General features: G+C 47.4%; 1 protein-coding gene across 4 annotated transcripts in view; it reads left to right on the forward strand.

The window, feature by feature from the left end:
* HTT (huntingtin) overlaps positions 1-15,750 on the forward strand; it is a 399,016-nt gene that overhangs the window by 217,384 nt on the left and 165,882 nt on the right. For all 4 annotated transcript variants that reach the window (XM_075346836.1, XM_075346838.1, XM_075346839.1 and 1 more), the window contains 3 exons: positions 13,169-13,320; positions 13,419-13,621; positions 14,305-14,431. In XM_075346836.1, the coding sequence (XP_075202951.1) occupies positions 13,169-13,320; positions 13,419-13,621; positions 14,305-14,431 (482 nt within the window). The remainder of the gene's footprint in view (positions 1-13,168; positions 13,321-13,418; positions 13,622-14,304; positions 14,432-15,750) is intronic.

Consider the following 15,750-nt stretch of genomic DNA (forward strand, 5'->3'; position numbering starts at 1 on the left):
AAGCAAGGCAAAAACTGATCCCTTATCTGCAGAAGTCTTGCTCAGGGATACAGAGAAGGACAAGGCTCCAGGCCAGTACAGAGACTGAGGAATATACAATTATAACCGGCGGCCGCAGGGCAGGAAGTGCTCTCCTATATAGACCAGACTTGTCTACAATAGGACTTTCCCAATTCCCAATTAATGCCGACACCTGTCTGAGTCACAAGCTCAGATTCATCTCCACTACTGTTCCTGGCCACAAGAGGGAACTTCAAAACAGCACCCACACAGATGACATTCACAACAGTGTTCCCTATATCCGCGCATCTTCTATCAGATCTGCCTGCAGTGAGACACTCCAAACATCAACTTGATGTCCTAATCTCAGACACACACAGTCACAAGCTTCCCTGGTTCATATCCAAACTCACAACCTTCTAGTGATTGCATTCGACGCAGTGAGGATCCCTAGCCCTCAGTTTTCACTTCCCAACTCTATCTTTGCTGCTCAACCTACTAGAGAAGTTAAAGTGCGAAGGCATCCACATCACCCTCATGGCCCCAGATAAGCCAAGAAGATCATGGAACGTGGAAGTGGTTAACCTCCTCGCAAATTTTCTTAGGAGACTTATGCAGCAACCAGACCTTCTATCCCAGGACTTGTTCACTACTACGAAGATGGAGCAGCTCCGGAACTGACCATTTCAGTCTGTCTCCTGCTGCCGCCTGGACGGAGAACAACTGATCAGCAGGGGTGTGTAGGTTTCTGACCCCACCGATCAGACATTGATGACCTATCCTAAGGATTGGCCATCAATGTAAAGTAGTGGACAACCCCTTTAAGGAGTCCAATAATGAAACAACAATCAGATATTAAAAAAACACATTGACAATCTTTATTGAATGCTTCAAATGACAATTAAATATCTGATTAAAATGGATAAAAATAATAAAGGGAAGTTCAAAATTATTGGAGGAATGAAATTAAGACGACAAGACAATCACAATATGATGCCCATACATGAGAGAATTGGGTTATACTTACACTGCTAACTCCATTCATACGATATTCCCTGATCCATGGCTAGCTTGAAGCATACACACAGGGTGGAGATCCGACTTTACTATGCTGTGTGATAAAATATAATGGCTATAGTTATGGCATACTCATGTGAGACTTTAACAAATATGTTGGCAGAAGAGTATATCATGGTTTGTTGGTTTCATTCACTTATTACCAATGCTTTATTATTATTACTACTAGCATTATCACTAGATTTATCATCCAAAAGTAGCCCCCATCAGTTATGGTATCAATCCGCTCCCCTTAACGCACGTTTCACAATTTGCTTCATCAGATGGTATAACTGAACCAGCTGTATACCGGTTATTTTTATATCCATTTTAATGATATATATACATTTTTTTTATAAAGATTGTCAATTTGGACTTTCAATAAGGATCTGTTTTCTTTATCGTTCCTATGGGAGACCCAGACCATGGGTGTATAGCTTCTGCCTCCGGAGGACACACAAAGTACTACACTCAAAACGTGTAGCTCCTCCCTCCTAGCATATACACCCCCTGCTAGCCAGTCCTAGCCAGTTCAATGCTTAGTGTTTCAGGAGGTCACACACACATGCATTCTCTGATTTTTGATTTTTGATTTTTCCTTTTGGATCAAAGATTTGGAAGAAAAGCGGGTCCAGCTGGACTCCCGGCATGTCCCTTCTCACCCCACTGTGTCGGCGGTGCTGTTAAGGTTGATTTTCCAAGGCTGGAGCCTTCTCATGCCGCGCTCCTTCACCATCCCCTGGGGCTCTGGCTTGAAGTGGGAGCCAACACGGTTCTCACTGCTTTGCAGGAGACCGGTCTCCATCCGCAGCCCTTTTTCAGGATCCTGCTGGACGGAGCAATCACCCCCCAGGGACCTGGCAACCTGCGTCTCACAAGCTAAGTATATGAGACGTTATTACCACAGAAAGTGGTCTTTCCAGGGGTCCTTTATACTTTATTTATTGGGGAGAGTGTGTTTTATGTTTGTGTTAACATTTCCGGCCGGCTCTCCAGTTTTCACTGGAGAACCGCGCCGATGGTGCCTGCACGCCGGCCGCATGTTTAAATCTAGGCCCCGGCTTCGCCTGAGGCCTAGTTTCGGTTTCCACTGCCTCTGCATGTCAATCATGCAGAGGGACAGTGTGGCTCCGCCCAGCGGCTGTGCAGCACAGGGAACGGACACTCCTCACTGAGGAAGGATTCCCTCCCCTGGCTACCTCATTTGCCGCTCTCAGAGTAGGCCCCGCCCCCTCTCCTCGCTCCGGTCGCCATTTTCTCAGCGTTCTCTGTGCCTGCATAGGCACAGAGATTCCACATTGTGACAAGTGGGGGCCTGGGCTGAGGGACTGGAGGGCACAGAAATGTCTGTTTAAACGATCTGGCAGCCACAACCTCCGGTTTGTGCAGCTGCTTATTTTATCTGTTTATATATGCTGGGGGCCATTCTAGGACAGAGCCCCCACCTCTGCAGCATGTCTCACATCAGAGCAAGGCTGCAAGGCTGTTTTTATTATGCACTGCATGTAGTCTCATACGGCTGTACCGAGCTCATAAACACAGTGGCCCCTCAGCCTGGAGGCTCATCAGTGGTCCCTCCAGCTGCTCCGGCTTCGGTGGCTGACCCCCGGTTTGGCTAGAATCCGCTCTTTCCAGGGGTCGGCTGTCCCGGAATCTGCTGAGCATGCATTAGCCCCCTTCTCAGGGCGGTTTCTGCTACAGCTCGCTCAGCAAAGCTCACAGAGGACTCTCCTTCTGGTCTCAGACCCCGTCCTCCTGACATGGAGACACAGGGTCCCCTGTCCTTCCCCGTCCCGCAGCTCTGATTCACGAGCTGACTCACTGGACAAGGAGGATGTCTCTACCAGGGGCTCGGACGCTACTTTATGTACCATTGATCTGTCCGTAGGTGACGCAGATGCTAATGATTGGATTGCGTCCATTATACTTGTACTGGACCTCCATCCGCCTGTATCAGGGGAGTATTCCCCGCTGGCAGAAAGGCATCAGTATACCTTAAACAGGACAAGGAGTGTGTTCCTTAACCACTCCAGTTTTCAGCCCACTGTGTCCAAGCCCACAGCCTGTCCTGTCAGACCCCAAAGCGGGGTTCTGATGACTGTTTCCCCCTCCCATCAGAGGTGGTCAAGGAGTGAGCTCATTCGCCAAGGGTGGTCCCTCCGGTGTCTAGACTTTCAGCCCGGATAGTTGTATCAGTGGCTGACTGCACCTCTATAAGGATCCCACTGTACATTAATTTTGTACTGGACCTCAATCCGCCGGAGTTACCTTGCCTAGGAGAACACAAAGTGTGTTCCTTAATCACTCCAGTTTTCAGGCCACTGTGACCAAGCCCAGGGTCCGCTCTGACAGTCGCTTCCCATGAAGCGTGGTTCTGAGGACTGTTTTTCCCTTTCCACCAGTGGTGGTCAAGGAGTGGGCTCATTCACCAAAGGTGGCTCAGCCCGGACCGTTATGTCAGTGGCTGATGGCTCCTCACTTAAGGTTTTGCGGTCCGCCAGGTTGTCCTTCTGGCCAAATCTGTATGGGGGCGGCAGGAGCTTCGTTCTCCTCAGCTTTACAGCAGTGCGGGTTTTTTTGTAGCCTTCTCTGCTTCTCTAGAGGAGATGCATTCCCTCACAGGGACTCTGTGCCCGAAATGGTTGCCTGAACTTCCAGACTTCAGTCTTTTCATCCTATGCCATGTCTGCCATGCTGGACACCGCACTGCGGTGGCCTAGGCTACTTTCCTCGCTATCCGCAGGCTCCTGTGGCTTCGGAAATGGAAGGCAGATGCTTCTATAGAAGTTCCTTGCTGGGCTCCCTTTTGTTGGGACCAGTCTCTTCGGAACCAACTGGATGAAATTAAGGAAGCTCTTGGCGGGAAGAGTTCTTCCATGCCACAAACCTAAACCAGGAAACCCGTCCAGGGCAGGAATCAGTTGAGGTTTCGTTTTTTTCGTTCCTCCATCTGATCGTTCTCTAAGCCCTCGGCCTCGTCCACTAGCTCGGCCAAGGTTCATAAACCCAAATGGCGCTCGAAGCTGCGTCTTCAGAAAACCGCAGGAGATGCTGCCACTGAGTCAGCTTCCTCCGAGCTATCTAGCCACGCCAACAACGTCCTTGGTCGGTGGCAGGCTCTCCCACTTGGCGACGTATGGTTTTAACACGTCTCCGTTCAGTGGGTGCGGGATTATATCTCCTATGGCTACAGGATAGAATTCTATCCACCCGCCAAACAGATTTTTTCTGTCAACTCCCCCCGGCTCCAAGGCCTCCGCCTTCTCACAGGCCGTGGCATTCTTGCAGGCCAATGGAGTAATTGTACCGGTTCCCGACTGGGAACGGTTCTGAGATTTCTGCTTAAATCTATTCCTAGTCCCCGAAGAGGGCGGTGCCTTCCGACCTGGATCTTAAGCTTTTCAAGCATGTTCAGGTGTGGCGTTTTCACATGGAGTCTCGGTCTTGTTCCGTGTGTTTTTCACCGGATCAATCAATAACCCAAGGAGATTCCCTAGCATCCATCGGCATCAGAGATGCCTATCTGCAGGTGCCAATCGCAGTTTCACACCAGCGTTGACTACGTTCTGCAATCGGAGTGGTCCAATTCGTGGCTCTTCCCTTGGGTTTAGCCACGGCCCCTCGAGTATATTCAAGGTTGGGGCAGCTGTGATTAGGGTCCTGCACCTCTAGGGATTGGCAGTGATCTTTTGCCCTGGACGGTCTTCTTGTCGGGGCTTCATCCAGTGCAGACTCTTAGCAGAGTGCTTCGCTCACTCTCGCCACTCTAACCAATTCGGGTGGCTTGTCATTCTGTCCAAGTCCACTCTTACTTCGAACCAGAAGTTCCCGTTCCCAGGGACGCAATTCGAGACTCTGTCGGCACTTGTGAAGCTGCCCTTAGTCAAACAGTAGTCCTCCGCTGGCGGTCGACGTCGTTCTATCAGGCACCGAATACAGGTACTGGTCAGATGGTGGCGTCAATGGAAGCGATTCCCTTGCCCAGTTTCTCCTGCGTCCTCTGAGGCTGGATATTTTCCGCTGTACAAGCGAACTTCCTCCTTCCACGGGGTGGTGGCTTCGCCACAGACCAGGGGCTCGTTTCAGTGGTGGCTTCGGCCACTCTGTCTCAGGGACGCTCTTTCCTGGCGCCGTCCCGGGTGATCCTCACCAGGATGCTAGTCTATCCGCCTTGGGAGCAGTATATCTCCACCGTGGAGCGCAGGGCGCTTGGACTCTGTCCGAATCAGCCCTCTGGATCAATGTGCTGGAAATCAGAGCTGTATTTCTAGCTCTCTAAGCCTTTCACCATCTGTTGGCGGCTAGGCACATTCGAGTCCAGTCGGACAACGTGACAGCGTTTACCTACATCAACTTCCAGGGCGGGACACTCAGCCGCCTGGCAATGTTGGCGGCTCAACGCATTCTTCAGTGGACGAGGGACTCCTAGTCCACCGTATCCGCAGCCCACATCCTAGACGTGAAAACTGCGAGGCAGACTATTTCAGCTGTCCAACCGTGGTCCACGATCCTCAGGTTTTGCGGCAGACGCACTGGTTCATGTTTGGTCCCAGCTTCGTCTCTCTTACGTGTTTCACCCTCTAGCTCTGGTCCAGAGTCCTGCGCAAGATCAGTAAAGAGGGCCGTCGGGTCATTCTCATACTCCAGACTGACCCAGGCAAGCTTGGTACCCTGACCTGCTCCATCTGTCCGTAGTGTTGCCATAGCATCTTCCGGACCGTCCAGACCTTCTCTCAAAAGGTCCGTTTTTTCCGCCAGAATTCTGGACTCTCAGATTGACGGCGTGGTTCTTGAGTCCTGGATCTTGACGACTTCTGGTATCCCTCCTGAAGTCATCTCCACTATGACTCGAGCTCCAAAGTGTCCTTTGGCCTTTTGGCCTTGCCGACCCTCCTGTCCCTTCCACAGTCCGGTCTACAGCTAGGACTATCCCTCATTAAGGGACAGGTCTCGGCTCTGTCAGTGTGTGCCAGCGGCGTATCGTCCGGCTGGCTCCGGTGCGCTCCTTCAAGAGCGCATCTCACATCATTCCACCTTACCGGCGGCCTATGGAGCCCTGGGACCTTAATCCGGTCCTCACGGTTTCCGGAAACCCCCCTTTGAGCCTCTTGGGGAGGTTTCTTTGTTTCATCTTTCACAGAAAGTAGTCTTTCTAGTGGCCATAATTTCCCGCCAGAGAGTCTGTTTTGGCTGCACTCTCTTCGGAGTCACCCCCTTTTTTGTTTTTTTTTCATCAAGACAAGGTGGTCTCCGTCCGACTCCGGACTTTCTCCCTAAGGTGGTTGCTGCTTCCACCTTAACCGGGGCATTTTTCCTGCCTTCCTTTTGTCCGGCTCCTGTTCATCGCTTTGAAAAAGCGTTGCATATCCTGGATCTGGTGCGGGCGCTCCGGATCTATGTGTCTCGCACCGCCGTTATTAGGCGGTGCACCTCTCTGGTGCTGACCACTAGTCAGCGTAGCGGCCTCTCGGCATCTAAGCCGACCCTGGTTCGTTGGCTTAGGTCGGCCATTTCCGATGCCTACAAGTGTACTCAAGTGCCTTCCCCGCCGGGGATCAGGGCACACTTGATCAGAGCTGTCGGTGCCTTTTGGGCTTTCAGGCACCAGGCTACGGCTCAGCTCGTCTGTCAGACTGCCACTCGGGTTAGTCTGCATACTTTTTCGAAGCACTACCCAAGACATGCTCATGCTTTGGCAGACGCGGGCTTGGGCAGACGCATCTTTCAGGCGTCTGTCGCCCATTTGTGAAGTTAGGTTTCGCCTGCTTCTCAGTTTGTCTGTTTATTCCCACCCATGGACTGCTTTAGAACGTCCCATGGTCTGGGTCTCCCATAGGAACGATAAAGAAAAAGAGAATTTTGTTACTTACCGTAAATTCTTTTTCTTATAGTTCCGTCATGGGAGACCCAGCACCCTCCCTATTGCCTGTTGGCAGGTTTCTTGTTCCGTGTGTCTTCACCGGCTGTTGTTGTTGTTGTAGACAGAGGTTCCGGTTGTTCCGGGTTTTACTCTGTCTCTACTTGTTGGTGGATGTCCTCCTTCAGCTTTTGCACTAAACTGGCTAGGACTGGCTAGCAGGGGGTGTATATGCTAGGAGGGAGGAGCCACACGTTTTGAGTGTAGTACTTTGTGTGTCCTCCGGAGGCAGAAGCTATACACCCATGGTCTGGGTCTCCCATGACGGAACTATAAGAAAAAGAATTTACGGTAAGTAACAAAATTCTCTTTTTTTTCTATATTGTATTGTCGTTCCCTCAAGGGTCTTTGCTTTGTCCATTCTCCTCCAGAAAGACTTACCTTGAAAACCTCAATTCAGGACCTTTAAGCGTGTGCGGCCCACTCTGTTCCCCTTTCCCTGGATCTCTGGGTCCTTATCCTGGTGCTCAGAGCACTAAAATACCCTCCTTTGGGACCAATCAACAGAATTTCTTGACTCTGGCTTTCCTGGAAAATAGATTTCCTGATTGTTATCACTTCTTTTAGGGGAGTATCAGAACTAGTGGCCTGTTATTACCGCTCACCACTTCTTCTTCACTTGGACAGGGTGGTGTTGCATCCTGTGCCTTCGTTCCTTCCAAGGTGGCTTCTTCCTTCCACCTAAAAGAAGAAATTGTTCTTCCTTCCATCTGTCCTACTTCTTATCTGGCAGGGAAGTCTCTTCACTGTTTAAATCTTCACTGTTTAAATCTGAACCACAAATAGGGGAATTAAATTTTCCCCCCAAAATTCAGAAAAATCCACAGCAAGAAAGGGCAACAATGTTTTACCTGTCCAGGACACATAAACAAAGGCAGTCACAGGATGCAGAAAAAAAAGCCTTAAGGCCATGTGCGCACGCTGCGGATTTACCGCGGATTTGCCACGGATTTGCTGCAGTAAATGTGTCTAACATTGCTGCAGTCATTCCCCAGCAAAAGCTATGGGTTTTAAAAAATTGCTGTGTACGCACTGCGTTTTTTTTATACCTGTGGATTTATCCACGGATTTAACGCTGCAGAATTATTGTGCATGTCACTTCTTTTCCGCAGGTACCTGCGGTTTTTGCCATAGATATTGGTAAAAATCCGCAGGGACCAACCCGCGGAAAAAACGCGGTAAATATGCGTCAACTCCACACCAAATCCACAGCAAACCGCGGTAAAACCGCATGCGGATCTCATTGCAGTTTTGGTGCGTTTTTTTTTTTTTTTACCACAAGTGCGGGATTCTTTGAGAAGGTCTGGATTTTCCTTAAGAAAAAGTCACTTTCTAGTGTGCACATAGCCTAATAAAGCTGGAGGCAATAGGTGCAAAACACTGATGGAGCAACCTCTCACACACTGCCACTCCATGGAGAGCTGATTGCTTAGTATTAACCCCTTCAGCCCCAAGCCTATTTTGACCCTAAAGACCAGGCCATTTTTTGCAATTTTGACCAGTGCCACTTTATGAGGTTATAACTCTGGAACGCTTCAACGGATCCCGGTGATTCTGAGATTTGTTTTTTCGTGACATATTGGGCTTCATGTTAGTGGTAAATTTAGGCCGATATTTTTTGCGTTTCTTTGTGAAAAAAAACGAAATTTCGTGAAAATTTTGTAATTTTCAAACTTTGAATTTTTATGCTCCAAAACCAACGAGACATATGACACAAAATAATTAATAAATAACATTTCCCACATGTCTACTTTACCTCGGAACAATTTTGGGGAAAAAAAAAAAAAATTAAGGAAGTTATAGGGGTTCAAAGTTTATGAGCAATTTCTCATTTTTACAACAAAATTTACAAAGCCACTTTTTTTAGGGATCACATTTGAAGCGATTTTGAAAGGTCTACATGACCCAAAACACCCAAAAGTGACACCATTCCAAAAACAGCACCCCTCAGGCTACTCAAAACCACATTCAAGAAGGTTATTTATTTAAAATCTGTTTTATTATTATTTTTAAGTTTATAAATCAAGCATACATCTTGAACATTTATAAAGATTATAAAACATAAACCGTGATCTCGCAGTTTCAGAATGACAAAAATAACATCGCATTGTATATTTCATTGGAACTCTATAAGCTATCCTTATGCTAATACTCCATGACTAACCATACACTAGAAATTAGAGTTCCAGCTAAACATGTCTTCCTGATAATTGACAAGACCACTCTCAACATAAAACAATCCCCTTTTAAGTTATTGAATAAACATTTAAGAAAAAGTAGAAAACTAGAGGAAAAAAAAAAAAAGAACAGATATAAGCTTAGAAAAAAAAGAATCAGAGTGAAGAAAGTAGGGTAAAGAGGGGGTGGGGAAAAAAAAGGTTTGTCACCATTTCTTATCCCAAATAACCTGCCAGACTCACCGTGAACTCAGGAGACTCCATGAACGTAATCCACGGTCCCCATACTGTGATAAATTTTTCCGTGAGTTCATTTAGTTCAACTGTGAGTTCCTCCATTCTCTGGAGGTTTGCCATCTCCTCTACCCAGTCAGCTAACGTGGGGCATCTAGTCTGTTTCCAGTATCTGGGAATAATTATACGGGCTGCTGCTCAACAAAATCGCAGCAGGTCCCTCTTTTGTGACTTGAATGAACCTGGGAGGATAGAGAGGAGGGCCACCTGGGCAGATCTCTCCACCTCACCCCCACTCATCTTTTTATACAGAGAAAACACTGAGTCCCAGAATGGTTGCAATTTAGCACAGCTCCACCATATATGTAACATAGACCCTTTTTCTGTACCACATCTCCAGCACATGTCGGACACTGAGGGAAAGATAGCGTGCAATTTGGTCGGGTATTGGTACCACCTTGTGAGAATTTTATAGTTTTTCTCTTGGGCGGCACAAGCCAGAGAAAGTTTGTGGGTCCACAGAAACGCCCTGCTCCATCCGTCTTCCGAAATGTCCTCTCCCAGTTCCTCTCTCCATCTATAGACAAATTTGGGTTTGTCCGACATGTCTCTCTGGTTCAGCATTTTATAAATAAGAGAGATGACATGCCCGGGTGACAAACCCTGCAAGAACAATTTCTCAAATGGAGTAGGGGGGGTCCTCAAATTCCTCTCCCTGTCCTGGTTGGATAGAAACTATGTCAGCTGCATATATTCTATCCAGGAAGCTTCTCGCCCTGTGGCCCGTAGAGATGCATAAGGAGGCAGGGTATTTCCCTGGAGCACATGAAAAAAACGAGTTTCCTCCACCCAAGCATACCCCAGAAATTTATTGGAATGAAGCCCCGGAGGGAACTCCTGGTTGCCAAAGAGGGGGGTAAGTGGACCCCTCCCCTGTGAGAGAGAACCCCTCTTAACCTCACCGTCTCGCGTCCCCATCACTGTCCAAATAAACTCCATTCCCTTCTCTATCTGTGACCTACTCTCCTTTCCCATCCATGAGAGGAAGTGCAAAGGGACTCCCAATCCGTCCTGTTCGATCGCCACCCATTGTTTCGAGTTCCTATGGAAGTGCCAATCCATTATCCTCGTTAGGATAGTTGCCCTGTAGTATAACTGGAAATTTGGAAGCCCCGCCCCTCCATTATTTTTGTGTCTGGTAAGAGTTTTTATGCTTGTCCAAGGTCTCCGATTCCCCCAAACGAACCTTGACAAAGCCATCTGAATTTTGGAGAAGTAACTCCCCGGCAGCTGAATAGGTACCGTTTGGAACAAGAAAAGAAACCTAGGAAGAACATCCATTTTAATAGCGTTGATACGCCCAAACCACGATAGTCTTTTTTTGTCGTACTTCTTTAAATCCCTAATTGTCCTCTCTAACAGGGGTAGAAAATTATGATGCATACTTTTTGTTGGATCCCGAGGAACAACTACCCCCTTCAAGAAGGTTATTAACCCTTCTGGTGCTTCACAGTAACTAAAGCAATGTGGAAGGAAAAAATGAACATTTTACTTTTTGCAACAAAAATGTTAATTTAGCTTCAAATATTGCATTTCACAAGGGTAGCAGGATTAAATGAACCCCCAAAATTTGTTGGGCAATTTCTTTTGAGCACGCAGATACCTCATACGTGGCGAAAAACCACTGTTTGGGCGCACGGCAGGACTCGAAAGGGAAGGAGCGCAATTTGACTTTTTGAACAGAAAATTAGCTGGAATCGTTAGCCGCACCATGTTGCATTTGGAGAGCCCCTGAGGTGCCGAAACAGTGGAGCTCCCCCACATGTGACCCCATTTTGGAAACTAGACCCCTCATGGAATTTATCTAGATGTTTATTGAGCACTTTGATCCTCTGAGGGCTTCAAAAAAGTTAAGAGTTGAGCCGTGAAAATAAAAATAAAATTTTTTACCACAAAATTTCTTCAACCAGGTAGCTTTTTTTTCACAAGGGTATCAGGAAAAATTGCACCATAAAATGTATGGTGCAATTTCTCCTGAGTACACAGATACCTCATATGTAGTGGAAATCAAATGTTTGGGCGCACAGCAGGGCTCGGAATGCAAGGAGCGTCATTTGACTTTTCAAACGCAAAATTGTCTGGGATAATTAGCAACCATGTTGTGTTTGGAGACCCCCTGAGGTGCCGAAACAGTGGAGCTCCCCCACATGTGACCCCATTTTGGAAACTAAACCCCCCATGGCATAGAAAAAAAAAACAGGGCGCACGCACGAATGTTCTGCAAAAAAGGGGGTCACCCAGCTCCAGCCAATGGGCAGTGCTACAGCTGCACTGGTCAGGGCTGGATTTCAATGTTTCAGTCATTTTAAATGGCTGGAACATTACAGTGGCTGTGATTGGTTGAGCGGCATTCGTCAGCCAATCACAGCCTCCGTAGGTCCGGGGAGGAGGCACCACCCCTCCTGAGGTCAGGTACAGGTCCCCTCCTCCCCGAATCTGCGGTTTATGCTAACTTTTCGCAGTCACCGGAGGCTCCGGTGCCGCGATTACACCATGACGGAAAGATCCGTCCATGGTCGTGAAGGGGTTAAAATTCCACACAAATGGCTTGTGTAGGGCGCCATTCACACATGTAGGTGCACAGTGTCTGGATTAGAGCCTATTGATGACGCCCATACTATTAGACTAGGTGGGCTGCTCAGCACTCAGCAGAGACCCTAGTTTAGGCCTACATTAATGGGCCTGGCTGCATCTGGTATAAAGATAGAACTGCAAAATATTAGTTGATATTTTGGCTAAAATACGGATGCTTGCAACCCACATCAAGGGTCCTCATGCTTGCGAGTCCCTACATTAAATTTAAAAACTAAACCACAATTAGAGGAATTAAATTTTCCCCCAAAAATTCAGAAAAAATTCACAGTATGAAAGGGCAACAATGTTTATTTGCCCAGGTTACGGAAACATCTGGTCATAGCGGTGCGTCACTACCTGAAGGCGACAGCTTCCCTCAGATGTTAAGATTCGCTTCTCGTCATTCCAAAAGGACCTTGCCGAGGTCTCTCTTAGTCTATGGCAGTGTTCCCCCCCAACTCCAGTCCTCGGGAGCCACCAGCGGTGCAGATTTTAAGGATTTCCATAGTCTTGCACAGATGATAATTTAATCACCTGCACAAGTAATGATTCGAACGCCTGCGCAGTGCTAAAGAAATCCTAAAAACTTGCATGGTTGGTGACTCTTGAGGACTGGAGTTTGGTAACACTTCTCTTCCGTAACCTTTGCCCGTTAGATTTGTTATGCCATACTGGAAGCTTATAAAGCCAAAAACAGTGGGTTATTTCTAGGTTGTCAGCCGTCAGATATCGACCCTGCAGATTTGTAAAGCCTCTACTCGGTAGACGTTCTACTCCGGTCACACATTCTCTAGCTTTTACAGGGCGGATGTTAGTCTGGACAGAATTGTGCTTCCTCAAGAACTTGTCTTCCTAAGGACTTCTCTGGGAGGTCCCATGGTTCCTGTGTCTCCCAATGAAGCACCCCGGAAAAGAGGAGTTTTGGACTAGAACGTAAAAGCCTTGTTTCGTAGCCTTCATTGGGTGACACACCAGCCACCTCTTTGTTCGTGTTGCCTCGTTGGGTGTGCATGTATTAAAAATGTCGAAACAAACTCTCTTAATATCGCCAGATAGGCAAAAGTCCAAAACCTAATAATAAAAACCTTGTAGAGTAAAGTAATTTGTCTTTTTTTCTTATTGTTAATGTCTCTGGCTCTTTTGCTTTTAGCATTTCCCAGCAGAGTTCTTCCGATGATCCCCGTAAGTGCTGCACTGCCGGCATGGCCAACATGATCTTATCACTGCTGTCTTCTGCCTGGTTCCCCCTCGATCTCTCTGCTCACCAAGATGCATTGATCCTTACTGGTAATCTGTTGGCAGGTGAGTGTGACCGGTATTAGACTTTTATTATGTGCTCTTGCATATGAGACAATGATACCTTGCCTCCTAATCCACTCGGGGTTCGTATTACTTTTCAGCCACTGCTCCTAAATCTCTGAAAAACCCATGGCCGGCCGAGGACGAAGTTAACCAGGGAACAAACAAACAGGAGGAGCCGTGGCCGGCACTCGGTGACCGCTCAATAGTTGGGATGGTGGATCAGCTCTTTGTTCACTTATTGAAGGCCATCAATATATGTGCTCACGTGATTGATGATGTGACACCTGGACCTGTGGTAAAGGTGAGATTACACCCAATGATGTAAAAATATTGTCAGGGTGAATTATGCTGATAAATCTGCAGAAATTTACACTACAATACAATTTACATATAAATCCCCCATTCATGTATAGAGGAGGCTCAAGAGCTGAACCCACCCCATACAGCGCAGGTGCTGGCTGTGTTATACAGTCGACACTCGAGTAACTTCTGCCACGAGAGTGTTTTACCTTGCTCCCGATTTGGCACCGGCATATAAACGGTTGAAAACATGGTGGGCATCCAATCTGTGTCCCTTTGATGAAATGATGGGCTGCAGATGGCACTGTCTTGGCAGCCATGGTCCTGCTGAAATCTCCCAATGTCTACTCATGATTGGTGTCATTGAAAACTACAACTCGTCCTGCGTTTGTAGGGTTTTGCTGATGAAAAGACATAAAGTGAAATAAACTTCATGGTCTCCTTGTCTTAACTTTCTTTCCTCGAATAAAAATATTGTTGATTTCCTTGGTCCTGAAGAAGAGGACTGGATCCCAGAAACGCGTCGCCCTATGGAAAAAAGTATTTATCATTAATCAACAATTCTCCTTATTGGCGTTAAACCAGTTTCTTCTCTCTAGCACAGAATATTTGCTCCAGTAAACACAGATTGACACATTTTCTATCTGATGAGATTTCCCCCCCCCCCTATTATTTTGTTTTTAGGCCACACTGCCATCCCTTACTAACCCGCCCTCTCTTAGTCCCATACGACGAAAAGGTAAAGAAAAGGAAAGTGTGGAGCAAACAGCGGTGCCATTAAGCCCAAAGAAATCCACGGATTCCACTCCAGGTACATGAGATAATGAAGCTGATTCACATATGTCCTGTGTATTTTAGCTTCTCTGTAGTTACCAGATACTTTTTATGGTTTTTCCTTTTTTTTTTTTTTTAATTGTATGAATGTGAGGGTAGGTCTGGGCTATAGGTCATTTGTCCAAATGTAATAAGATTATTGTGTTTGTAAATAATTAAAATATAGAAGTTGTTGCATAATTATCTGTGTATCTATATGACAATTGCATAGATGCCATAATATGATTCTAAGATGTGTGTACAGTAAAGGCCCCGTCACACTAAGCAACATCGCTAGCAACATCGCTGCTAACGAACAACTTTTGTGACGTTGCTAGCGATGTTGCTGTGTGTGACATCCAGCAACAACCTGGCCCCTGCTGTGAGGTCGTTGGTTGTTGCTGAATGTCCTGGGCCATTTTTTAGTTGTTGCTGTCCCGCTGAGAAGCACAGATCGCTGTGTGTGACAGCGAGACAGCAACAACTAAATGTGCAGGCAGCAGGAGCCGGCTTCTGCGGAGGCTGGTAACCACAGTAAACATCGGGTAACCAAGAAGCCCTGTCCTTGGTTACCCGATATTTACCTTTGTTACCAGCCTCCGCCGCTCTCACTGTCAGTGCCTCCTCCTGCTCTGTGCACATGTAGCTGCAGGACACATCGGGTTAATTAACCCCATGTGTACTGTAGCTAGGAGAGCAAGGAGCCAGCGCTAAGCATTGTGCGCTGCTCCCTGCTCTGTGCACATTTAGCTGCAGTACACATCAGGTAATTAACCCGATGTGTGCTGTAACTAGGAGAGCAAGGAGCCAGCGCTAAGCATTGTGCGCTGCTCCCTGCTCTGTGCACATTTAGCTGCAGTACACATCAGGTAATTAACCCGATGTGTGCTGTAACTAGGAGAGCAGGGAGCCAGCGCTAAGTGTGCACTGCTCCCTGCTCTCTGCACGTGTAGCTCCGTGCGTTGGTAACCAAGGTAAATATCGGGTTGGTTACCCGATATTTACCTTAGTTACCAAGCGCAGCATCTTCCACGCGGCGCTGGGGGCTGGTCACTGGTTGCTGGTGAGCTCACCAGCAACTCGTGTAGCGACGCTCCAGCGATCCCTGCCAGGTCAGGTTGCTGGTGGGATCGCTGGAGCGTCGCAGTGTGACATCTCACCAGCAACCTCCTAGCAACTTACCAGCGGTCCCTATCGTTGTTGGGATCGCTGGTAAGTTGCTTAGTGTGACTAAACCTTAAGGTGTTAATGGAGATAACGAAGCCAAAATGAACAATGAACAAAGAGGTATTTAGAATAGACAGAGAATCTGTAATC

This window comes from Anomaloglossus baeobatrachus, chromosome 1 (genome assembly GCF_048569485.1).
Source record: "Anomaloglossus baeobatrachus isolate aAnoBae1 chromosome 1, aAnoBae1.hap1, whole genome shotgun sequence".
Classification (NCBI taxonomy): domain Eukaryota; kingdom Metazoa; phylum Chordata; class Amphibia; order Anura; family Aromobatidae; genus Anomaloglossus; species Anomaloglossus baeobatrachus.